This window comes from Typopeltis vanoorti, chromosome 8, assembly GCF_054136105.1.
Source record: "Typopeltis vanoorti isolate ZY-2024b chromosome 8, IOZ_Tvanoo_1.0, whole genome shotgun sequence".
Taxonomy (NCBI): domain Eukaryota; kingdom Metazoa; phylum Arthropoda; class Arachnida; order Uropygi; family Thelyphonidae; genus Typopeltis; species Typopeltis vanoorti.
In genome coordinates, this window is record NC_143556.1 from 55,590,181 (window position 1) to 55,617,308 (window position 27,128).

The 27,128-nt window shown below is 34.8% G+C and overlaps 1 protein-coding gene across 7 annotated transcripts in view; it reads right to left on the bottom strand.

The window, feature by feature from the left end:
- LOC150104005 (uncharacterized) overlaps positions 1 to 27,128 on the bottom strand; it is a 534,288-nt gene that overhangs the window by 383,980 nt on the left and 123,180 nt on the right. For all 7 annotated transcript variants that reach the window (XM_090397243.1, XM_090397238.1, XM_090397241.1 and 4 more), the window contains exon 7: positions 5,859 to 5,962. In XM_090397243.1, coding sequence (XP_090253369.1) covers positions 5,859 to 5,962 — 104 coding nt within the window. The remainder of the gene's footprint in view (positions 1 to 5,858; positions 5,963 to 27,128) is intronic.

Consider the following 27,128-nt stretch of genomic DNA (forward strand, 5'->3'; position numbering starts at 1 on the left):
TTCCCATAATGGATAGCATTATACATTTCTGTAAGGATATGTGCTTTGCATTATGGGATACTAAGGCAAGTGATGTGAAGTCATTAGCTTCTATATACGAGTTGTCCAGTCCTGAAATTACTTCAGGTGCAAACTTTTGTTTGCTTGCACTTGGATAAAGGATTAAATCAAGAACATAATTTCTTGGCATCTTTAAGTTAGATAGGGCTAAACAGCCTCGCCTACTCTCTATATACGTTTTTTTTTTTTTTTTGATCTTTAAGTTATAGTATAACCAAGTGGAAAAACTTCCAACAAATAAATAAATAATAATGAAGTAAAAAAATAAATCATATTAAAAATTAAATATATATTACTAAAATAAAGAGCCAAAAGGCCTCAGTTCTTACAAAACTTCCATAAGTTTCTACATTTGGATTTGAAATAATGCTGGATCTAATATCCACTTTTGCCTATGTAATTACATATACAGTCGGGTCTCTTTTTATGCGGTAGATACATTCCACAGAAAACCACAGAAAACTGATCATCGCTATTAGACAATATTCGGCAAGGTTTGCAAACTGGTGCAAAATCACTTTCATCACCAGAAGAGATAGTCAGCGCATCAGATCTGTATGATAAAGGCAATGGTTCTTCACAAACAGAAATAGCTTCACCATCGTTCTGTGCTGATTTTTTTCTTCTGACAATGTAATCAGTGATTAAACTTTGCAATGATGATTTCACTAATTTTTATACAGCTCGTGATATCCAGACATACAGTTCTTCAGCTCACGCTGGAATTTAAAGACGCGTTCAGAATTTGTGTCATTAACAAGAAAATGATTTTCCAATTTATTGCACAGTTCAAGACCTTCTCGAATTATATTTGCAGTGAGGGGGACAGGTTTTTCTTCTGTTTCACTATCGTTTTCTGGATCTTCGACGATATCTAAAGTTAATCGATATCCAATAATATAATCATCACTTAAGGTATTATCCACAAGCAATTCGTCTACATCGCTCTGGCTAAATGTATCAAAACCTTCTCCACCAATTTCATGTGCCGATGTAATGATTTCATCTGATAATATAGATGTTTGCATGGTTGCACTGTTTGCAATACATCCAGGCCAAGCTGCTTTCCAGCAAGCATTTAAAATTTGTGGTTTTATTTCAGTAATAGCAGATGCAACATGATTTAAGCAGTCCAAAATAGAAAATTTTTTCCAAATGTAAGTTACTATTAATGATTCATTTTCTAGTTTATCCAATATAAATTTAACAAGTGTGATTAACGTAATATTTTTTAAAAGTAGCAATTATACCTTGATCTAATGGCTGAATAATGCTTGTTGTATTGAGTGGAAAAAACACTACCTGCACATTTGGATTTCTAAATGTGGATGACTTGGTGCATTGTCAACAATTAATAAAACTTTAAAATCGAGAGATTTTTGCTTCATGTATGTTTCCACTTCTGGTACAAAGCAATTATTGAACCATTTAGTAAATACAGCAGTTGTTACCCAAGCCTTTGTATCAGCCATCCAAATGTACAGGCAGCTGTTTTAGATCTTTGCCTTTTAGACCACGTGGTCTTACAAATCGATTTACTAGGAGGGGTTTAACATTCGATCTCCTGATGCATTGCTACAAAGTAACAATGTTACTCAATCTTTGCTTGCTTTAAACCACGTGCTTTTTCCTCAGACTTTGCGATGTAAGTTCGACTAGGCATTTTCTTCCTAAACAATCCTGTTTCGTCAGCGTTAAACACTTGATTGGGACAATATCCACCATCTTCAATAATTTTGGCTAACTTCTCTTGAAAACTTTTGGCTGCTTCTTCATCTGCTGCTGCAACCTTGCCTGTAATCTTCACGTTATGAAGTGCATTCCTTTTTAAAAACCCGGTTTACCATCCTTTGCTAGCCAAAAATTCTTTATCAGTCTGGGAAGCGGAAGTAGATGGCTCCAATTGCTTCGTCTGTTCATAAAAACCAAAGAGCTTTTTGTTTAATTAAATAACCACTTATAGGAATTTTTCTTTGAGTTAATTCTTCAATTCAAATTACGAGCGCTCGTTCTGTGTTTTCTAATAAAGCATCTCTTGAGTGCAATGATAATTTAGCACTTACTTTTGTGCCAGAAATAACATACAGTGCTATCTCGCTAATCTGAACTAATAAAAACTGTGCCCGTTCGCATTAGCGAAAAGTTCGGATTAAAATCCCCCCCCCAAGAGACAACAATAACTAGCGTTTAAGAAAAAATAATCAGATTCTAATGGTACATCAATTTAATTCTGTAAATAAATTAACTGATAGAAAAAAGCTACTGTACTGTACTGTAAAACAAAACAAACAAACAAAAAAAAATGGTACACAAGTTTATTTTAGTAAAAAATTTAATTTGCATGTACCTGTATTGTTGAGGATTCTGATTTAATAAGATTGCATAGTTCAGTACGTAACTTAATTTGCGTAAAAAATATCGCTTTCTTGTACACAACACACAAAAAAAAAGTTTCACAAAATAACACACACAAAAAAAGTTTTTTATTTATTTCCAAAAAAAAGTCACTGATTTTCTTTTGCTTCTTGGAAGCTAAACTTTTTTCGTATGCTTCTTCTCGGAGTTGCAATAGCAACAAAATTTTGTGGAATGGCGTATCATTCTGCTTAGCACATTCTATACACATATTAAAACTGTAAGCTGCTTCTTCATGTTTTACTTTTTTTTCTTTGAGTTCATCATGGTCATCATCATCTTCTAATTCATCCTGTAGCATCATATTTATAATTTCAGCATCTGATTTGATTTCAAATTCACTTTCAGTTCTACCTGTAGCCCATTCCGTAACATCTGTTAATGAAATTTCAACATCTGAATTTATATTTTTAACCAAATTATGCACATTCTGAACTTCCTCTTTTGTGTATATTTGTGATTCATGCCGACAATACAGTACATACTTTACAGTATAAAAATACCAACATGAACACACAATAAATCAAAATAGGCCTCCAGTATAACCATGCAATTGACAGTATGAAAAAATACTGTACCGTAATAATAATAAAACAAATAATAATTATTAAATAAAAATAATAGTACACAAAATAATAATACGTAATAAATAAAACCTTTTTTTCTTTCAAAACGCAGTTCAGATTACTGGAGGGTTCGGACTAAAGAGGTTCGGATTAGCGAGATACCACTGTATTTTCTTCTTGCGACTTCATTCTTTTTAATTGCTCTTATAGTAGATTCACCTAAATTAAAATGTTTACCAATCACCGTAGATCCCTCTCCTTTTGCTGAGCGATCTAAAATTGCAATTTTCATTTCCAAAGAAATTTCTTTTGTTTGGTGCTTTTTTCCCTCCATTGGGCCAAATTTAATTATCAATTAATAATTAATAATAAAAAATGAGCTAAATTAACAATTAATTATTAATGAATACATTACAAAATAACCAAAGGTGTTCTATGAAAATTTCAAGATTTGTGAAGTGTTTCCATTGTAACAAAAGGTTTGGGAAACACTTGATTACCCTATTATCGGAATGGATTCTCCTTCTATTGGCATGCGCAGAAGTGTCGAAAGATCTCGTATCTGTAGGCATGCACCACATAACTTCAAATCTACATAAAAAGAGACCCGAGTTTATATAATTAGCAATTCTTTAAAACAATTACAAACAAAGAAAAACCTGCAGTGATGACTAGCAACCAACTGCAGCAATAAGCTAACAAAATAAGTTGTGAGAAAAAAAATAGTAATACTGTTACCAGATTATGAAAAGAATTTAGCCAAGTAGGTCAAAGGAAATCCCAAAGAGTTCTTTGTCCCATCTCCCCATACCTTTTTAACATCTACCTAGAGGATATGGTTAACCAAGCCTTGGAAGGAGAAAAAGGGGTCAACCTAAATGGTTATAACCTTAATAACATAAAATACGCAGATGACATTGTAATGATAGCAGACACAAAAGAAAAAATGGTGAACCTAATAACCAATTAAACAATATGGCTAAAGAATACAGCATGACCATAAATACAGAAACAAAAATCTTGATAACTGGAAAAAACAAAGAAAAACTAAACTTCTCAAAGTTTAACTGGTAATTAGTTTACAGAATTAACAACGCATATAAAGTATATTAATTAAAAGTAACTTTAATGAATAACTTCTATATTTCAGCAACGTCACATTGCCATCTTCAGGAACATAAAGATATGGTATGTGCACGCAGGCACTAACACAAAGCAAATGAGGAAGAAAGCAAGAAATTAATATTGTTCCTAAAGTCTTAATGGTGCCCTCTGGCGGGCTAATTTGGTAGTCTTGGCAGTTGGGCTGAAGTTCTCATAATGTAAGTCTCCCAAATTTGGGGTATGTCCCACTCAAAGAAACCCTAGAGCTCATCGAAGCCAAGTTTCCTCCCGATATCTCAGCCCTATTTCAGTTCACAATGAACTCAGGCTATTTCGTTTGGCAAGGAAAGTTCTACAAACAGATAGAGGGGACAGCCATGGGTTCACCGCTTTCCCCACCCTTGGCATTTCTTTATGGAGACATTTGAAGAGAAAGCCTTAAACTCTGCCCCACAAAAACCCATTATTTGGCTTCGTTATGTGGATGATGTGTTTGCTATTTGGCCACATGGCTCAGACACACTCCACTCCTTCCTAACACACTTAAACAACCAACACCCCCAGAGTCCAATTCACCTTAGAAAAAGAGGAAAACAACACCCTCCCCTTCCTAGACACTTTAATCACCCGCCAGCTTGATGGATCTCTGGTTTTCTCTGTTCACAGAAAACCCACCCATACTGGCAGATACATTCACCAGCAGCCCCCCCCCCCCTCACAACAATATGGGGTTATAAAAACACTATATAACAGGGCAAAATTAATCTGCTCAGATGACAAGGCCCTAACCACTGAACTAAACCACATCCTCAACACTTTCTTAGCCAATGGCTATAACCCCAAAAAAATCCAAAAAATACTAAAACCAGTAAACCACAACTCCCTCCACGATAAAGATTACACCAAGTCTATCACCATCCCCTACATCCAGGGCACCTCTGAGAAAATAACCAATATCCTCAAAAAATATGACCTTACTCCCTGTTACAGCCATATAAAAAGTTAGCATCCCTTGTCCGCTCTACCAAAGACCAGCCACTTCCCCTAGACCTACCTGGTGTATACCAGGTCCCTTGCAGCTGCAAATTGTCCAACTTTGGCCAAACAGGCAGAACAACAAATATCAGGATTTCAGAACACAAAGACTACATCCGGTTTCACCAGTACAGCCGCTCTGGGCTGGCAGACCATGCCTTAGATACCCAGCATAAAATTCGTTGGAAGAAAACAAAAATAATTCATCGCAGCAAGTTTAAATACGAAAGATTATTCAAAGAATCTTCAGCAGCTCTAAAAAACGTTCCTAACATCAACAAATTTGGGTGCATGAAACTACCCCAAATTTGGGAGACTTACATTATGAGAACTTCAGCCCAACTGCCAAGACTACCAAATTAGCCCGCCAAAGGGCACCATTAGGACTTTAGGAATATTAGTTTCTTGCTTTCTTCCTCATTTGCTTTGTGTTAGTGCCTGCATGCACATACCATATCTTTATGTTCCTGAAGATGGCAATGTGACGTTGCCGAAATATAGAAGTTATTCATTAAAGTTACTTTTAATTAATATACTTTATATGTGTTGTTAATTCTGTAAACTAATTACCAGTTATGTCTGACCAACGTATAAGCCTTGCTACTAGAATTCTCAAAGTTTAATTTAAAAATATATATATATAACAGGTCAATTTCAGATTAAAGAAATAATGGTTACCTGAGCAGAAACAAGCACTAGATGAGGTATTTTTTCATTGCAACTTTCATTAGAAATGTATGCCACAGCAAACAGCGTAGTTGACATCCAGCGGATATTCAAGACTGAAAAAAAAATTTTTTCTGGTATCATATTCAAAAGTTTCACAAAATTTTATCATACATTTGTTTTCAAATAATACAAAGCAAAATCTGGCTGCAATTCAGAAATGTTACTGCAAATGCTTCTATTATGATAGTATCTGAATTTTAGAGAGGAATAATTTTCTTTCTTAACAATTAAAATATCAGCCATGTAGCCACCTAAAAATTACAGAAATCTAGCAGTACTTTTTTTACATATGAGACATCAATGAACTCACTTTTTTTCCTTGTTTTCGTTTAATGAAGTAACTAAAATATTTTATCAGTAATTGATCAATATGAAATGAGATATGAACGAACCTGTAGTAATGTTAACATGTTACTTTTTTTCTCTACAAAAAATTTGTAAATTTTTGTAAAGAAAAGGAAGAAGAAAGTAATATGCCAACTTTTCCTCCTTCAGTTCATTCAGAACGTCTCAAAGGACGATGAAACATAAGAAATGAAGATATTTTCTGAAATTGATTCATAATGATTGAAGATGTGATCCACAGAGGTGTCTAAAGAAGCAATCATCCTTAGATCCTCACGCTTTTTCCTTTATTTAATTCCAACTGAAATAAATTCCTCAGGGAAGCAACAAGAAACAATTATATACCGAATCTGGTTTAAATAATAAAACATGGCTAACTAAAAAATCACATGCATGCCACATAATTAGCTATACCCTCGAGTGATTATCGCTTGAGGGTATATATATCGCTACTATGATAATACTGCATGACTGACTTATTACTAGTTTTCTATCAAAAATTTTCTTTCTAATTAATGTGTTACTGCAGGTCTCTGCTACTTTTGGACCAGGCATTTAAGTGTTCCAACGGCCATGTCAAGTTCCCCCCACCCACCAAAAAAAAATCTTCAGAGCTCATCAGAAGTCACCAGAGCTCTACACCTTGACTTGCCTCACATGCCTGTTTTGCTAGACTTTCCTCTCCACCTTCATGAATGCTAATAATGATAAATTTCTTTCAAATATCTTCATTTTTAATATAATTGTGGCATTGATGTCATCTTGTGAAAGCTGACACAGATGTGGCCTACAGTTTTCAATCAACTCTCTATTTCTAACCCAACTGAAATTCAGGTTAAAAATAAAATTCATCATCATCATCATCAAATTCCTGATATTTACACTCAAGGAGTGTACAGGATATTATGATATTACTACAAGAAAAATTTACATCATTACTAATTTCCTATCTACAATTTTCCTCCAAATCAGTCTGTTACTTGTCAAGATTCCAACATTATCAGATCTTATGTTTCTATCATCTAAGGCACCTTGTACAGTATCAATCCACCAATATCTCGGTCTTCCTCTCGGTCGTTTTCCTGCCAACCTGGCAGAGAACACTTGCTATTCTAATCCTTCCTCACCCATTCTATTTAAGTGACCATACCACCTGAGATTAGCTATGCTAACGCACTACTGGATGCTGGCGATGTCAAGTTCTTACCTAATATCCTCTTTTTAATATGATATTGCCATTGATGCCATCTGTTCATGCCCCTAATCTTTCTCAGGACTATCATATTATCTGCGGTCTTTGGTCAAGTGTTTTACTTCTGACCCAGCTCTCAGATATATAAGTTAAAACTGGTTTGAACACTGTCTTGTATATAGCTAATTTATTGTTCCAACTAATTTCTCTCTTATTCCATATGAATTTATTCAATTGACTTCCTACTAGCAGCTTTGTTGATTCTGTTGGCTATTTAATTTACCATCTTCACTAAAAATCGTGCCTAAGTAGCTGAAATGTTTTACTTGTTCTATAGGTTCTCCATTCAAAATGCAGTTGACATTTTCAATGATTTTGCCTATTTTCATTGTCTTTGTCTTTTTATTGCTGACCTTCATGCCATATCTATTACAACAGTTATTCAATTTAGTCAGGGAATCTTGCAAACTTGTAGTGGATTTATTTAGAAGTATAACATCATCTGCATAAAGTAAAGAGCTGACATTAACATCTCCAATTCAGATATCATGTTTAATACCACTTTCCTTCATAATGTGATCCATATAGATAATAACAGAGGGGAGGGATAATGTACATCCTTGTCTCACACCAGATTTAACATTAAACCATCTTCCTGTACTTCCTTCAATTCTAACTGCTGATTTACAACTCAAATCAACACTAAGTATTGCTTGATATAATGCCCCACTAATACCATATAACTGTAGCGAATTGAATAGCTTCTCTCTTGGCACCTTGTCATATACCTTTTCGAAATAGACAAAACTAAATACAGATCTTTGTTATATTCCCATGCTTTCTCCACTATTTATCGTAAAGTGAAGATCTGATCCTGACAGCCTCTATTCGGTCTGAATCCAGCTTGTTCTTCCACAATTCTTTTCAATCGCTTCTCAAGCATACTGTCATAAATCTTGTCCAGAACACTCAGTAGGGAAATACCTCTATAATTCTCAAATTCAGTTTTATTTCCCTATTTATATATGGGTACTATTAGAGCACTACTCCAATCAAGAATTCGTCCCTCTGTCTAGGCCTTCTGAACTATGCAGTGAAGCCAGTGTAAGACTTTTAAACCACCATACTTCAACATTTCTGGTCAAATATCATCTACTCCTGCTGCCTTACCACATTTCAAGCCTTTGATGGCTTTTTCTACTTAAAGTATGGATATGTATTCCTGACTGTATGCCTGTTGAGTGTTTTTTTACCACTCTGCTATCACTGCTTGTTTCATTTAGCAATTTTTCAAAGTAATTACTCCATACTTCAAGGATATCTTTTTCTCCCATTTTCATGTTTATCATCTCTAACTCCTTTAACAGCATTGCATTTCTAAGCTTCTTCAAGAACCTCCAGAATATCTTACCACCTTCTTGATATTTATTTTCTACGTTCTTGCTAAAGTCCTCCCTTTACTTTTGTTTAGCTAGTTTTACACACTGTTCAGCATTCTTACATTTGTCTTCAAGGCTTGCCACTGAATCTCTAAGGTTTCGTTCCTGTTCTCAAACTCTTTCATTTTTTCTTCAATAATCTTTCTGTATTTTAGCCTACAGTTCACATCTGAGAGCTACTCAACTTTTATTCGCGTTAAAACTTTCTTACGTTATTCTTTTCAATATAGAATTCAATTTTATCCTGCTCAAGACTAAATGGTGATCACTTCCAATTTCAAATCCTCTGTACACTCTGGTGTCCTGAACCAGGGAGAAAACATCACTATCAACAATAACATAGTCAATGAGACTTTTCTTATTTCTTGCCTCTTCTCTCCTTGTGAATTTGTGCACATTTTTATGTTGGAACACGGTGTTAGTAATAATCAGTCCATGTCCTGAGCAGAAATCCAACAGGTAATTTCCATTATTATTAGCTTTGCTCTTTTCTCCAAATTTTCCCAAAATATATTTGTATATCTGACAATCATTTCCTACTCTGCAATTTAAATCCCCAACAATGACCAACTTTTCCTTTTTCATTGTGTCAGTTGCTTTCTCTAAAGCATCAAAAAAATCCTCCACTTCTACCTTAGTAGAACCTTCTGTGGGACCATAGACACAAATAAGTCTCATTGTCCAATTTCTCCATTCTGATATTTGCTCACATCACTCTACTTGAGACTGCCTGCCATTTAAGAAGATTAGCCTCGTATTTTGTGTTGAATACTATAGACACTCCTTCTTTTCCTTGATTGTCATTGCTGAATATAACATTTTGTATTTATTGCTCAGAAAGATCTCACCAGTTTTTGTCTTTTTTGTTTCAATCACCCCTATTATGTCGATCTGGTATTAACTAATTCCTCAGCTAGCTCCATTTCTTTGCCATTCAGGCTTCTTATGTTGATAGTAATGATCTTTAACTCTGGTGATGTTGAGTTGGGGTGTGTTTTCAGATTTGTTCCAGTAGCTGACTTTTTGCTGTTCGCCCTGGTTGTGAAAACAACGGGGGCCTTGTTTAACCGGGTGACGCCCCAGACAGCATGAAATTTTGTCATGTTGTACCATCATTTTGTATTTTGGTTTAAGTCAATAAGAATACAATTTGGTTGGCTAAATCCCAAATTGCCAGCCCATCCTTGTCTGTTCGGTATCCAGGTAGATACCCAACAGGGTGCACCAAGAGAAGGTGAGGATTGGACATTAGGTCAGAATCCCTGGTCGGTTCTCCGCATTCCTTTAAAGGCTATGTGGAGGTCTCCTCTCAGTTATACAGCTTTGATCCATAAGCACCCCAATAATGATGATGATATCTTTCCTTCTTAATCTTCATCTGATAGTTCTATAATCTAAATCAAGCCTTGGTCCTGGATTCGGTGCCTCCAATCCTGCCTTGTCCAAAACTTTACTTCTCCAGTTTGGACACTGCAGTATTATGTCGCTATCTTGACTAATGATGTCTATCACTCTTATTCTAGGTTTTCTTTTTGGAAATAATTTTACTATTGATTGTCTTCACAAGAATGCTGTCATTTTCCATACAAAAAACATGTCCTGTCCACTGCAACTTTTTTTAATTTAATTACACTGAATATTGTAAGGTCTTATAAAGTGGATATAACTCATGGTTGTATGTGATTCTACAGAGATAATTATCATTAACTCACCAATTATTTTTCTAAGCACTTTCTTTTCAAAAGCTGAAATCAAATTCTCCACTCTTGCTGTAAATATCCAGGTTTCATATCAATAGATAACAATGATGCTACAACATGACAAAATTTCATGTCGGCTGGGGCGTCGCCTAGTTAAACAAGGCCCCCGTTGTTTTCGCCAGGGAACCAGGGCGAACAGCGAAAAGTCAGCTACTAGAACAAATCTGAAAATAAACCCCAGCTCAACATCACCAGAGTTAAAGATCGGTACTATCAACGTAAGAAGCCTGAATGGCAAAGAAATGGAGCTAGCTGAGGAATTAGATAAGTACCAGATCGACATAATAAGGGTGACTGAAACAAAAAAGACCAAAACTGGTAAGATCTTTCTGATCAATAAATACAAAATGTTATATTCAGGCAATGACAATCAAGGAAAAGAAGGAGTAGCCATAGTATTCAACACAAAATACAAGGCTAATCTTTTTGAATGGCAGTCAGTCTCAAGTAGAGTAATGTGGGAAAATATGAGAATGGGGAACTGGACAATGAGACTTATTTGTGCCTATGGTCCCACAGAAGGTTCTACTAAGGTAGAAGTGGAGGAATTTTTTGAGGCTTTAGAAAAAGACACTGACACAATGAAAAAGGAAAAGTTGGTCCTTGTTGAGGATCTAAATAGCAGAGTAGGAAATGATTGTGAGACATACAAAAACATTTTGGGAAAATTTGGAGAAAAGAGCAAAGCTAATAATAATGGCAAATATCTGTTGGATTTCTGCTCAGGACATGGACTGGTTATTACTAACACCATGTTCCAACATAAAAATGTGCACAAATTCACATGGAGAGAAGAGGCTAGGAATAAGAAAAGTCTCATTGACTATGTTATTGTTGATAGTGATGTTTTCTCCCTGGTGCAGGACACCAGAGTGTACAGAGGATTTGAAATTGGAAGTGATCACTATTTAGTCTTGAGCAGGATAAAATTGAATTTCATATTGAAAAGAATAACATGTAAGAAAGTTTTAAAGCGAATAAAAGTTGAGCAGCTCTCAGATGTGAGCTGTAGACTAAAATACACAAAGATTATTGAAGAAAAAATGAAAGAGTTTGAGAACAGGAATCAAACCTTGGAGATTCAGTGGCAAACTCTGAAGAAAACATTGATTGATTCTGCCAGAGAGGCATGTGGTGAGGTTGTCTGTAAGGATAAAAAAATCAGAACTCCATGGTGGACACAGGAAGTTAAAGAGGCAGTGAAGGAAAAGAAGAAAGCACACCAAAAGTTCCTGTCAAATAAGTCAGCTTGTGCTCTTAGAGAATATAGAGACAAATGCAAGAATGCTAAACACTGTGTAAAACTAGCTAAACAAAAGTCATGGGAGGACTTTGGCAAGAATATAGAAAATAAATATCAAGAAGGTGGCAAAATATTCTGGAGGTTGTTGAAGAAGCTTAAGAATGGAGGAAAGAGTGCTATAAAAGGAATTAGAGATGATAAAGGTGACATGAAAACGCGAGAAAAAGATATCCTTGAAGTATGGAGTAATTACTTTGAAAAACTGCTAAATGAAACAAGCAGTGATGACAGCACAGTGGTAAAAAACACTGACCAGGCATGCAGTCAGGAATACATATCCATACTTGAAGTAGAAAAAGCCATCAAAGGCTTGAAATGTGGAAAGGCAGCAGGAGTAGATGATATTCGATCAGAAATGCTAAAGTATGGGGGTATAAGAGTCTTACAGTGGTTGCACTGCATAGTTCAGAAAGCCTGGACAGAGGGATGAATTCCCGATGATTGGAGTAGAGCTCTCATAGTACCCATATATAAAAAGGGAAATAAAACTGCATGTGAAAATTACAGAGGTATTTCCCTACTGAGTGTTCCTGGCAAGATCTTTGCAAGTATACTTGAGAAACGGTTGAGAAGAATTGTGGAAGAAAAGCTCGGTGAAGAACAAGCTGGATTCAGGCCAAATAGAGGCTGTCAGGATCAGATCTTCACTTTACGACAAATAGTCGAGAAAGCATGGGAATATAACAAAGATCTGTATTTAAGTTTTATCAATCTGGAAAAGGCATATGACAAGGTGCCTAGAGAGAAGCTATTCAATATGCTGCAGTTATATGGTGTCAATGGGGCATTATATCAAGCAATACTTAGTCTTTATTTGAGTTGTAAGTCAGCAGTTAGAATTGAAGGAAGTACAGGAAGATGGTTTAATGTTAAATCTGGTGTGAGACAAGGATGTACATTATCCCCTCTGTTGTTCATTATCTACATGGATCACATTATGAAGGAAAGTGGTATTAAACATGATATCAAAATTGGAGATGTTAATGTCAGCTCTTTGCTTTATGCGGATGATGTTATACTTCTAAATAAATCCGCTACAAGTCTGCAAGATTCTCTGACTAAATTGAATAGCTGTTGTAATAGATATGGTATGAAGGTCAGCAATAAAAAGACAAAGACAATGAAAATAGGCAGAATCATTGAAAATGTCAACTCTGTTGTGAATGGAGAACCTGTGGAACAAGTAAAACATTTCAGCTATTTAGGCACGATTTTTACTGAAGATGGTAAATTAAATATAGAAATAGACAACAGAATCAGCAAAGCTGGTATGGTGGGAAGTCAATTGAATAAATTCGTATGGAATAAGAGAGAAATTAGTCGGAACACTAAATTAGCTGTATACAAGACAGTGTTCAAACCAGTTTTAACTTAAGGATCTGAGAGCTGGGTCAGAAGTAAAACACTTGACCAAAGACTAGAAACCGCAGATATGAAATTCCTGAGAAAGATTATAGGCATGAACAGATGGCACCAATGGCAGTATCATATTAAAAATGAGGATATTAGGAAAGAACTTGACATTGTCAACATCCAGAATGCGTTAGCAGAGCTAATCTCAGGTGGTATGGTCACTTAAACAGAATGGGCAAGGAAAGATTAGCAAAACAAGTGTTCTCTGCCAGGTTGGCAGCAAAACGACCCAGAGGAAGACCAAGATATAGGTGGATTGATACGGTAAAAAATGCTTTAGACGATAGAAATATAAGATCTGATAATGTTTGAGTGTTGACAAGTAACAGACTGATTTGGAGGATAATTGTAGATAGGAAATTAATAATGATGTAATTTTTTTCATGTAGTACTATCATATCCTGTACACATATGATGATGAGATAACAATTTAACAAAAAATGTACTTGCTCAAGATAATCCTTTTCCTTAGTTTTTTAATATGTCTGAATAAGTCTATAGTTAAAAAGTGATTAGTAGTGCTGGATGAAGAAGGAAAAATCAATAAATAACAAGAATAGGAAGAACAATAAACACAACATTAAAATACAACTCATCAATTCCACATGCTGTTCAAACAAATCAGATGATGGCCTTGTAGGATACTGTCACAAGATTCTCGAAGCTGAAAGAATATGAAAAGTGGTTCTGAGCTTCAAATTCTGCTCTATTTAAAACCCTTTTCAGAGGATGATGTGAAGACAGGAAAGGCTAATAGCATTGATATTTGAAGAAAAACAAAAATCTGTCCTTGTGCAACTCAACTGACTTAAGAATATCAAGCTTCAGTTGCTTGTATAACACCTTAACTTGACCTTTCATTTAAAATAGTTTCTGTAACATGAGCAAGTGAATATTCAGAAGATATTAAATGATGGAAATGGCTAATGAGCATCTTAATTTCAGAATCATCATAATTTCTTAAGTCAATGGCAGACAGCCAAGAAACACTATCAAAAATATAGGACATACCAGATACTTTATATTATTTTTTTGCGAAAAATTTGCTATTTAAAGCTTTTACACCTGCTTTAATTAACTTAATTCTGTCCAGCAATATTCCAAGGCTAATAACATTGATATTTGAAGAAAAACAAAAATCTGTCTTTGTGCAACTCAACTGACTTAAGAATATCAAGCTTCAGTTGCTTGCATAACACCTTAACTTGACCTTTCATTTAAAATAGTTTCTGTAACATGAGCAAGTGAATATTCAGAAGATATTAAATGATGGAAATGGCTAATGAGCATCTTAATTTCAGAATCATCATAATTTCTTCAGTCAATGGCAGACAGCCAAGAAACACTATCAAAAATATAGGAGATACCAGATACCTGCTTTAATTAACTTAATTCTGTCCAGCAATATTCCAGATAGTCCACGTGGTTAGCCTAGTAGCTATGTGCTTTGCAACCATATGCCTGGGGAAGGAGTATCCTAGGTTCGATTCCCGTCGACGATGTGAGAAGCTCAAGGATCTTCTTCAGTCATAGCCAAATTAGCCGGTCTTGGGCATGGACAGCAGGGTTTTTTCCCCCAGTTTATCTGGGGGATTTTCATCCCGCAAGCAGGCAAACCAGCCCTATGAACTCACACGGATTACAATCATGAATATCACCCTTAGGGGATGCCAGAAACCCCTCGTTGGGCAGGGGAGACTCAACCCGTCCTACACAAATAGGATAGGAATATTCCACATAACTGAAATTCTTGAAATTTTCAAAACATTATTGTATGATCAAGACATTATTTCTCTACCTCTCCTGTGTCGTTTGCAAAATTTCTCTAAAGAATGCAATGCATATTCTGCATATTGATATGGCTCAGTATAAGATTTTCTTTCTGAAACATTCAAGTCAACTTTTTTTAAAAAAAGGAAGTCCAGTAAGAAATATTAAGAAATCCCTTGTGCTGATTAGATTCGATTGTGTCTCCTGATTGCAGAAAACTTGGTTGAAGTGTTTTCCTTTACACAGTAAAGGAGAACACTTCATGCACATCAGAGCAGCACTAAAAGCATGAACTGCACAGTTTCTCACTGTATGCAGAGTAATTTTATTTTTAAACAGCTTCCTAAAGATTCAGATATAGATAGCAAAACATGGAGAAACATTGGTTTAATTTAAAAAGATATTGTAGCTTCTGCTCAATCAAGTTTTATCGTCTTATAGTTCTCTCTCATTAGTATTTAACTAGTTGTAGGCTGATATATCATCCGAACATAAAGAAAATTTGTATTATACTGCGCCACTCTATGTTCTGAATTGCATGAGCAACTTTGATAAATCAACCTTCAACTGTACCAGGTTATTATAAAGCTGATTTTAGGCCGAAGTTCTCACTATTAAGCAAAGCTCCTACTTTTGGATCAAAATATTTAATGAGAGGTTCAGTGAAAGAAAATCAGGCAAACTATAGATTGATCTTAGATAAAGAAAAACATTTAATGCAGTGTCACATATAATTACATCATAACACATGCACATCAGAGTAGGCGATCTCCCAACAGGGACATTACAATTAAACGAATATAAACCTCTCATTAAGATACTAGTATACTACTCAGCTGAGCTTAAAATTTATAATTAAAAACTATATTAATAGATCTTATTCTTCTTGTCACAAAGAACTTCTATCACAACTCCACTCTGACCAAGGTTACATCTCAAAACATTTTAAATATCAAATCAGTTCAAGATATTCAGAAAGAATACAACTCAGGAACCATCAGACATTCATTTGTAATTCTCTAAGCTCAGTCAATCAAAATTAGTTCTTGTAAGTTCGAGATTCCTAAATTACAACAAATAGGCTTCTCAATATTCTCGTTCAGTCAATGAACACTTAATTCAATAATATAGCATTTGTCACTTGAAGATGGAAAAGTCTTAGCACATCACACATTCAATCTTGACTTGCTGAATACAGTAACTAGGAATAAATTACTTTTGGCGGAATTAATTTTTGTTACTTCACACTAAGTATAGTAAGGTAATCTTACCAGGATATAGCTTCATCACATCATAAGGAGATCGAATAACATTTTTAAAGTCCTTGCTGACTTTTACTTTGTAGTAACACAAACTTAAAAGAATCTTCTATTTCCACGATTAATTTATACACTCGGGAGAATATAACCTTTTTTGCACTTGGTTTAAATTATCTACCCATTTCTTCCTTTTCTTATACGTATTATCCTATGTCCTGCACTTTTCCACTGCTAAGCATTAGGAAGTTTTGGTAGAAATCCACCTCCAAAAAAGGTAAGTTAAAATGCCAAGCGATTCCGGTTCTTTCTATTCCATTTTCAGCACGTCAAAATCTCCCTCCAATCTCTAGCTACCGTTCTCTATACTTCTCCACTTTTTACTTTCATTTTCGTGTCCACTTGTTCCTTTTCCCGCCAGTAGTAACTTGTTCTCACCGGTTTAGCTCACATCGAACTTGCTTTTCCCTTCCTATATAGTAGTTCACGCTCTAACACACGCTAGGAGGAATTTGCATGATTTCTCACAACAACCAATCAAATGATATCACAAGGAATCTTCTGGATATATTAAAATTACATACATCAGTTTCTTATATTATTGTTAAAGGAATAAAGCAAATAAAATAAATGACATTTTAATACAGAGCCTTTTCATAATTGTGATATACTCTAAAATTACATAAATAAATTAGCTAACAAAACTCAAAAGGAATTACATGAATAACATTTTATAAGCAAGAGACCAACAAAATAAATTTAAATAAGTCCTGCTTATGATATGGTAGATCATGTTAATTATGAATGAAGTATTATTAACTATAAATATCTTCTATTTAAATTAAGGGGATATTAAATCCCACACTGTTTTAAAACCGAATAAGAAAATCAAAGATTGGAATCAGGGAGTTTCATGCCGAATATAGTAAACTATAAAAAAATCGGTGATTACTAGCGTGAGCTAATGCAAGTAGTCCTAGTACGTAGTACAATACCAGGCAACTCGTTGCAAAGGTGAGTAAAGTTCTGATTGCTATTCATGGTATTTTCCATGAATAGCAATCAGAATAATGTAAAAATAATCCATAATGTAAAAACACATTTCCTAGGAAATGTATGCTGTTATTAGATTATGGTAGGAGGTCACTACCCAGACTGGTTTCAGCCTTTTTTGAGGCTTCATCAGTGAGTAGCTAGACCAAATTAATATCAAAGGGTATAGCGAAAAGAACTTATATACCCTGCTATACGAGTTGTCCAAAAGGTGCACCCATTAAGTTGCTTAAATATAAAGAGCCAACAGGCTTCGTTTCGTCGATATAAACACTATTTAAATTATTGGGATATTAAATCCCACATTGTTTTAAAACCGAATAAGAAACTCAAAGATTGGAATCAGAGTTTCATGCCGAATATAGTAAACTATAAAAAAATCGGCAATTACTAGCGTGAGCTAATGCAAGTAGTTCTAGTACTAGTACAATACCGGACAACTCATTGCAAAGGTGAGTAAAGTTCTGATTGCTATTCTTGGTATTTTCCATAATGTAAAAACACATTTCCTAGGAAATGTATGCTGTTATTACATTATTACATATATATTTAAGCAACTTAATGGGTGCACCTTTTGGGCAACTCGTATAGCAGAGTATATAGCAGAGTATATAAGTTCTTTTCACTATACCTTTTGGTATTAATTTGGTCTAGCTACTCACTGATGAAGCCTCAAAAAAGGCTGAAACCGGTCTGGGTAGTGACCTCCTACCATAATGTAATAACAGCATACATTTCCTAGAAAATGTGTTTTTACATTATGGAAAATACCATGAATAGCAATCAGAACTTTACTCACCTTTGCAACGAGTTGCCCGGTATTGTACTACGTACTAGGACTACTTGCATTTGCTCACGCTAGTAATCACCGATTTTTTTATAGTTTACTATATTCGGCATGAAACTCTCTGATTCCAATCTTTGAGTTTCTTATTCGGTTTTAAAACAATGTGGGATTTAATATCCCCTTAATTTAAATAGTGTTTATATTGCCGAAACGAAGCCTGTTGGCTCTTTATATTTAAGCATAAATATCTTCATTCACAATTTAACACTCTCCTGTGTGGTTCAGATATAGATAGCAAAACATGGAGAAACATTGGTTTAATTTAAAAAGATATATGAGTTAAAAACTGTTATTTATTAAGTTGATATTTTATTCTGTAAAGTCTACAGCCTAAGTCTAAAGTCCGCCTGCTGGCAAAATATACTCAACATAGGTGAGTGTATTATACACACACAGACAAATATATATAAACTCTATATAAGAAAAAAATTTTAAATAATTTAATAATTTAATTTAAAGATAAAAAATTATATCAAAACTATATAGAATCATTCAACTGCATTTAACGTGCACAAAACTGTCAGAGTAATAACCGTTTTTGGTCCTTGAACTTCAAAATATACACTTCTCGGTACAATTCTTTATTAATCTGAAATTGAGGAAGTATTCCAAGAGAAACAAAAAAACAGCAGCAGCAAATGTTCTTGCACTCAGTTACACACAAATAAATGATAACTCATACTGCTATCTTCAGCTATGCTTTAGTATTACTTCCAAGCCTCCACAGAGTCGTAAGACTCATCACAGAAGTGAAATTCTTAAACAGGCTTCAACTAATGTGCTTTTATTAGACAGATGTCAGTGCCCTAAAAAGTGTTTGGTTTCTTTCCAATCACAAACAACACTGAAGAAACATTAACTTATTAACAGAACTTAAATAAGGAATACACAGAAAAATCACAATTCATTCCTTATATTTCTTTGTTTCTTAAAGGATTCATTTAAACCTTTTCCATTCTCTTATAACTGTTCTTTTTCTCTATATATCTCACTCTGAAACCATTCTTTTTTCCTCATGTCCATCAGCTATTTGCTTCATATCAAAGTATAGCATACTCCGTATTTTCCATGACGCCGAATTGCATGAATGATGTCACAATAGCTGAATATAACAAACAAAAAACAGTTCAGTAATGGTGGAGAAGACACATTTATCAGCAGTGCATAAGATGAAGTTTCTATTTCAATAAGCAGTTAGATAGAAGAGAGAAGTTTGTTGACGTGCTTTTTTGAAAACCTGAAGGTTGTAGTCATTTCATTGCCTGATATCTCTTGATTGAAAATCCCTCTTAATTTTACATTTTGGTTTAAATTCCTCACATCATACTGCATTTGATTCTTTATACTCTGAAAGAAATCCAATGTGATTACAAAAATGAATGCCCTGGTATAAAAAAAAATACTTTGCATGAAGTACCAGCGATTGAAGAATTTACTAAATTTGAATGCTCAGAATCACATGAATTAAATGTTCAAAGTTAGTGTACCACTTGGATTTTCAGAATATGTGGTTTCTCTTGAGAAATCATCATCATCGTCATCATCGAATTGCTGATATATACCTTCAAGGGGTGTACAAGATATGATAGATATAATGAAAAATTACATCATTACTAACTTCCTATCTACAATTTTTCACCAAATCACTCTTTACCTATATAACAACAAGACTCCAACATTATCAGATCTTATATTTCTATCTTCTAAGGCACTTTCTACTGTATCAATTCACTTTTTCCTACCAATCTGGCAGAGAAAACTTCTTTTGCTAATCTTTCCTCTCCCATTCTGTTTAAGTGACCATACCACTGATATTACCTCTGCTGATGCATTCCTGTCAAGTTCTTTCTTAATATCCTCATTTTTAATATGTTATTGCCGTTGATGCCATCTATTCATGCCCGTAATCTTTCTCAGGAGTCTCATATCTCTGGTCTCTAATCTTTGGTCAAGTGTTTTACTTCAAACCCAGCTCTCAAATCCATAAGTTAAAACTGGCTTGAATACTGTCTTATATACAGCTAATTAAGTGTTTTGGCTAATTTCTCTCTTATTCCATAAAAATTTATTCAGTTGACTTCCTACCATACCAGCTTTGTTGACTCTGTTGTGTATTTCCATATTTAATTTACCATCTTCACTAAAAATCGTGACTAAGTAGCTGAAATGTTTTACTTGTTCTATAGGATCTTCATTCACAATGCAGCTGATATTTTCAATGTTTCTGTCTATTTTCATTGTCTACATTTTCTTAATGCTGACCTTCATACCATATCTATTACAACAGTCATTCACTTTAGTCAGGGAATCTTGAGACTTGTAGTGAATTTATTTAGATGTATAACATCATCTGCATAAAGCAAACAGCTGAGATTAACATCTCAAATTTTGATATCACGTTCACTTCATTTCATAATGAGATCCATATAGATAATGAATAACAGAGGGGATAATGTACATCCTTTTCTGACACTAGATTTAACATTGAACCACCTTCCTGTACTTTCTTCAATTCTAACTGCTGACTTACAACTCAAATAAAGACCAAGTATTGCTTAATATAATGCCCCACTAACACCATATAACTGTAGCATTTTGAATAGCTTCTCTCCTGGTACCCAGTCATATGCTTTTTCCAGATCTACAAAACATAAATACAGATCTTTGTTATATTCCCATGATTTCTCAATTATTTGTCGTAAAAGTGAAATTCTGATCCTTACAGCCTCTAATTGGCCTGAATCAAGCATGTTCCTCACCAAGCTGATTCTTCCACAATCCATCTCAACCGTTTCTCAAGTATACTTGCATATATCTTACCAGGAACACTCAGTAATGAAATGCCTCTGTAATTCTCGCATTCAGTTTTATTTCCCTTTTTATATATGGGTACTATGAGAGCTCTACTCCAATCATCTGGAATTCGTCCATCTGTCCAGCCTTCTGAACTATGCAGAGCAGTTACTATAAGACTTTTATACCTCCATACTTGAGCATTTCTGGTCGAATATCATCTACTCCTCCTGCCTTACCACATTTCAGGCTTTTGACTGCGTTTTCTACTTCAAATATGAATATGTATTCCAGACTGCATTCCTGTTGAGTATGTTTTACCAGTGTGCTATCATTCACTGTTTCATTTAGAAATTTTTCGAAGTAATTACTCCATACTTCAAGGATATCTTTTTCCTTGAAGTATGGAGATCATCAATTTCCTGTTTTCATCATCAATTTCCTGCCATGTACCCTCAAGGGGTGTACAGAATATGATAGTACTACATGAAAAAATTACATCATTACTAACTTCCTATCTATAATTTTCCTCCAAATCAGTCTGTTACTTGTCAAGACTCCAACATTAGCAGATCTTATATTTCTATCGTCTAAGGCACTTTGTACCGTATCAATCCACCTATATCTTGGTCTTCCTCTGGGTCGTTTTGCTGCCAACCTGGTAAAGAACACTTGTTTTGCTAATCTTTCTTCACCCATTCTGTTTAAGTGACCATACCACCTGAGATTAGCTCTGCTAACACATTCCTGGATGTTGACAATGTCAAGTTCTTTCCTAATATCCTCATTTTTAATATGATATTGCCATTGGTGCCATCTGTTCATGCTTCAAATCTTTCTCAGGAATTTCATATCTGCGGTTTCTAGTCTTTGGTCAAGTGTTTTACTTCTGACCCAGCTGTCAGATCCATAAGTTAAAACTGGTTTGAACACTGTCTTGTATACAGCTAATTTAGTGTTCCGACTAATTTCTCTCTTATTCCATATGAATTTATTCAATTGACTTCCCACCATACCAGCTTTGCTGATTCTGTTGTCTATTTCTATATTTAATTTACCATCTTCAGTAAAAATCGTGCCTAAATAGCTGAAATGTTTTACTTGTTCAACAGTTTCTCCATTCACAACAAAGTTGACATTTTCAATGATTCTGCCTATTGTCATTGTCTTTTTATTGCTGACCTTCATACCATATCTATTACAACAGTTATTCAATTTAGTCAGAGAATCTTGCAGACTTGTAGCGGATTTATTTAGAAGTATAACATCATCCGCATAAAGCAAAGAGCTGACATTAAATGTACTTCCCTCAATTCTAATTGCTGACTAACAACTCAAATAAAGACTAAGTATTGCTTGATATAATGCCCTATTGACACCATATAACTGTAGCGTATTGAATAGCTTCTCTCTCTCTCTTGGCACCTTGTCATATGCCTTTTCCAAATCGACAAAACTTAAATACAGATCTTTGTTATATTCCCATGATTTCTACACTATTTGTTGTAAAGTGAAGATCTGATCCTGAAAGCCTCTATCTTACCTGAATCCAGCTTGTTCTTCCCCAAGCTTTTCTTTCACAATTCATCGCAACTGTTTCTCAAGTATACTTGCATATATCTTACCATTAACACTCAGTAGGGATACCTCTGTAATTCTCACATTCAGTTCTATTTCCCTTTTTATATATGGGTACTATAAGAGCACTACTCCAATCATCGGGAATTCGTCCCTCTGTCCAGACATTCTGAACTATGCAGTGCAACCACTGTAAGACTTTTATACCATCATACTTCAGCATTTCTGGTCGAATATCATCTATGTCTACTGCCTTTCCACATTTCAAGCCTTTGATAGTTTTTTCTACTTCAAGTATGGATATGTATTCCTGACTGCATGCCTTCTCAGTGTTTTTTTTATCACTGTGCTGTCATCACTGCTTGTTTCATTTAGCAGTTTTTCAAAGTAATTACTCCATACTTCAGGGATATCTTTTTCTCCCGTTTTCATGTGACCTTTATCATCTCTAACTCCTTTTACAGCACTCTTTCCTCCATTCCTAAGAGCCTTCAACAACCTCCAGAATATTTTGCCACCTTCTTGATATTTATTTTCTATGTTCTTGCCAAAGTCCTCCCATGACTTTTGTTTAGCTGGTTTTACACACTGTTTAGCTAGTTTTACATTCGTCTCTGTATTCTCTAAGAGCACAAGCTGACTTATTTGCCAGGAATGTTTGATATGGTTTCTTCTTTTCCTTCACTGTCTCTTTAACTTCCTGTGTCCACCATGGAGTTCTAATTTTTCTATCCTTGTAGACAACTTCTTCACATGCCTCTCTAGCTGAATCAATCAGGGTTTTCTTCAAGGCCTGCCACTGAATCTCCAAGGTTTGGTTACTGTTCTCAAACTCTTTCATTTTTTCTTCAATAATGTTTGTGTATTTTAGTCTACAGTTCACATCTAAGAGGTGCTCAACTTTTATTCGCTTTAAAACTTTCTTAAATGTTATTCTTTTCAATATCAAAATTCAATTTTATCCTGCTCAAGACTAAATAGTGATCACTTCCAATTTCAAATCCTCTGTACACTCTGGTGTCCTGGGCACCAGAAAGAAAACATCACTATCAACAATAACATAGTCAATGAGACTTTTCTTATTCCTTGTCTCTTCTCTCTCCATGTGAATTTTTGCACATTTTTATGTAGAAACATGGTGTTATTAATAACGAATCCATGTTCTGAGCAGAAATCCAACAGATATTTGCCATTATTATTAGCTTTGCTCTTTTCTCCAAATTTTCCCAAAATATATTTGTATGTCTCACAATCATTTCCTACTCTGCTATTTAGATCCCCAACAAGGACGAACTTTTCCTTTTTCATTGTGTCAGTTGCTTTTTCTAGAGCCTCAAAAAATTCCTCCACTTCTACATTAGTAGAACCTTCTGTGGGCCATAGGCATAAATAAGTCTCATTGTCCAGTTCCCCATTCTCATTTTTGCCCACATTACTCTAATTGAGACTGCCTGCCATTCAAGAAGATTAGCCTCGTATTTTGTGTTGAATACTATGGCCACTCCTTCTTTTCCTTGATTGTCATTGCCTGAATATAACATTTTGTATTTATTGCTCAGAAAGATCTCACCAGTTTTTGTCTTTTTTGTTTCAGTAACCCCTATTATGTCGATCTGGTACTTATCTAATTCCTCAGCTAGCTCCATTTCTTTGCCATTCAGGCTTCTTACGTTGATAGTACTGATCTTTAACTCTGGTGATGTTGAGTTCAGGTGATTTTTCAGATTTGTTGCAGTAGCTGACTTTTCGCTGTTCGCCCTGGTTCCCTGGCAAAAACAACGGGGGCTTTGTGTAACCAGGAGACGCCCCAGCCGGTATGAAATTTTGTCATGTTGTACCATCATTTTGTATTTTGGTTTAACCAATAAGAATACAAATAAGAATCAACAGGGTGCACCATGAGAAGGTGAGGATTGGACATTGGGTCAGAAGCCCTGGTCGGTTCTCCGCATTCCTTTAAAGGCTATGTGGAGGTCTCCTCTCAGTTATACAGCTTTGACCCTTAAGTACCCCATGTCAACTTTATTATCTCTAATTCCATTTACAGCATTCTTTCCTCCATTTCTGAGCTTCTTCAACAACCTTCAGAATATCCTGCCACCTTCTCGATATTTATTTTCTATGTTCCTGTCAAAGTCCTCCCATGACTTTTGTTTAGCTTTTTTACATTTGTCTCCGTATTCTCTTGGAGCACAAGCTGACTTATTTGCCAGGAACTTTTGATATGCTTTCTTCTTTTCTTTCACTGCCTCTTTAACTTCTTGTGTCCACCATGGAGTTCTGATTTTTCTATTCTTCCAGATAACCTCACCACATGCTTCTCTGGCTGAATCAATCAATGTTTTCTTCAGAGCTTGCCACATGCCTCTCTCTCCTGTAATTGGAGAAACTGCGCATCAGCCTATCATCACAGGTAAGTGTTTTTTTATTTTTTTTAAATGTAACAACGTTTTCAATACTGTATTATGATGTATGTATTATTATCAATATGACTGTAATACTGTATGCAATAAAAAATTGAGAATGATTCATTCATTAGTGTGTGGATTAGATTACAGTGAAGCAATCATATACACTAGGCTATCATATAAAGCAATCATATTGCTGCTGCTTTATTATCAATGCATGAATTGTTATGCCTGTAAATAGATATGAATTTCTTTTTCATGTCGTTTCCTTTTGTATTTTTGACATCTAATGTTAGTAATATGTAAACATCTATAGTGTTTTGTATCATATAAGACAATATTGATGTAGGTACTGACAGACATAAGATTCATCTTGTAAATAGATGATGTAAACTTACAGTATCGATAAATACAATACAGTACAGTATTTTCTTAATAACATTTTCTTTTATCTAGCTTACTTTATTGTAAGAATTTAGTATATAATACATATAACATACAAAATGTGTGTGTGTTAATCGATTGTATGTTATCACTAAGGCTTCCAGCCAACAGTAGGCTATTAGTGGTTAAGTTTTTGAGGAGTCAAAAGTTATACACAGATTTTCAAAAAAAGCAGGGGCACCCTTAACCTCTGTATTGTTCAAGGGTCAACTTTTTTTCAAAAAAAGCTAACTCAGTTGTGTAACATTGTTACAATGAATCAATATTATGGCAATAAGTACTGTGTTCAGTGAAATGGCTTGATAAACTTCCAGACTGTCAAACCTATGGCCCACTCAGAGTGGTACTTTATTTATTTATTCTTATGGCAAAAGCCGCTACAGGTCAAACCTCCTGGACCCTTGCAGCAACAATGATAAATGATAGTGGTACTAACATACTATATGTTAACTTGGTTAGCTGGGTAGTTAAACATACCCACTCTCCAACCAAAGGAGACATGGGTTCAAATCATGCAATGGGCATGACTGTTTGTGAATGTCTTTAGGCAAGAGATGTATTTCACTGATCAGTGAGAGACCACTGTCCCACTTACTGAGTGGCTGAGGCTAGAGAACATTTAACTAAAGCAAAGTTTCAGCACTATCTATGAAAAGAAAACAATAATAATAATCTTAGCATGCTCATGCTACAAATGTACTATAGGTTTACAGTGTAGGAATCACATTAAAAAAAACAATAAAAATAAATAAATAAAAACAATTTTTAAAAAACATTGATAGGATTTTTTAATATTTTTTTTAATTATTTTTATTTATTTATTTATTTTACTGTTTTGATGAGAATCAAACAGCCTTTTCCAATCAAAAGGTGCGATGTACCATCATTTCCAGTTGCACTATACAGGCGCTTAACTGATGAAGCCAGAGATTTGGGTAAAAGAGTTATCATTCCTGTTTATAAAGCCTTGATATGATCACATCTGGATTACTGTGCTCAAGCAGAATATCAGAGAAATGTTTAAGTTATTTAAAGGATTTTATAGGATTGATGATAGGATTAAGAGCATCCATAGCTCAGTCGGTATGGATGAAGCTCTTTGGTTGATAAGACCTGGGTTTGATTCCAGTCTATGATATGAGGAACCTTTATTTGGTCTGTTGTTTCGACTAAAGGTGAGTTAGCCGGTCTCATCAGAGGTAAAGGAGTTTTTTTTACCCAGAACAGGCTAACCGGCCCTGTGAACACACACACACACACACACACACACACACACACACACACACACACACATGCATCTATAGACATAAGCCATTCCTGGAATAAGAATATAACCAACCTTTTCCCATAGGATTTTGGTTTCATATGTCTGCACAGTGAAGTGTGGGCCTGTGCATAAGCATATATCAGGAGATAGGATTCACTGTCCTATCATAAGCAGTAATCAAGTTTTTAAGATATCAAGTTATTTGGCTATGACAGGCCACTGAGGATAACATGAAAAGGAGAGTAGGGTAGGATAGGAGATATAAATATACATACACCAAACTTATAAATAATAATATACAATAGTATAGTAAATTTCTGAGTACATATCATATTAGCCATGCTAAATGCA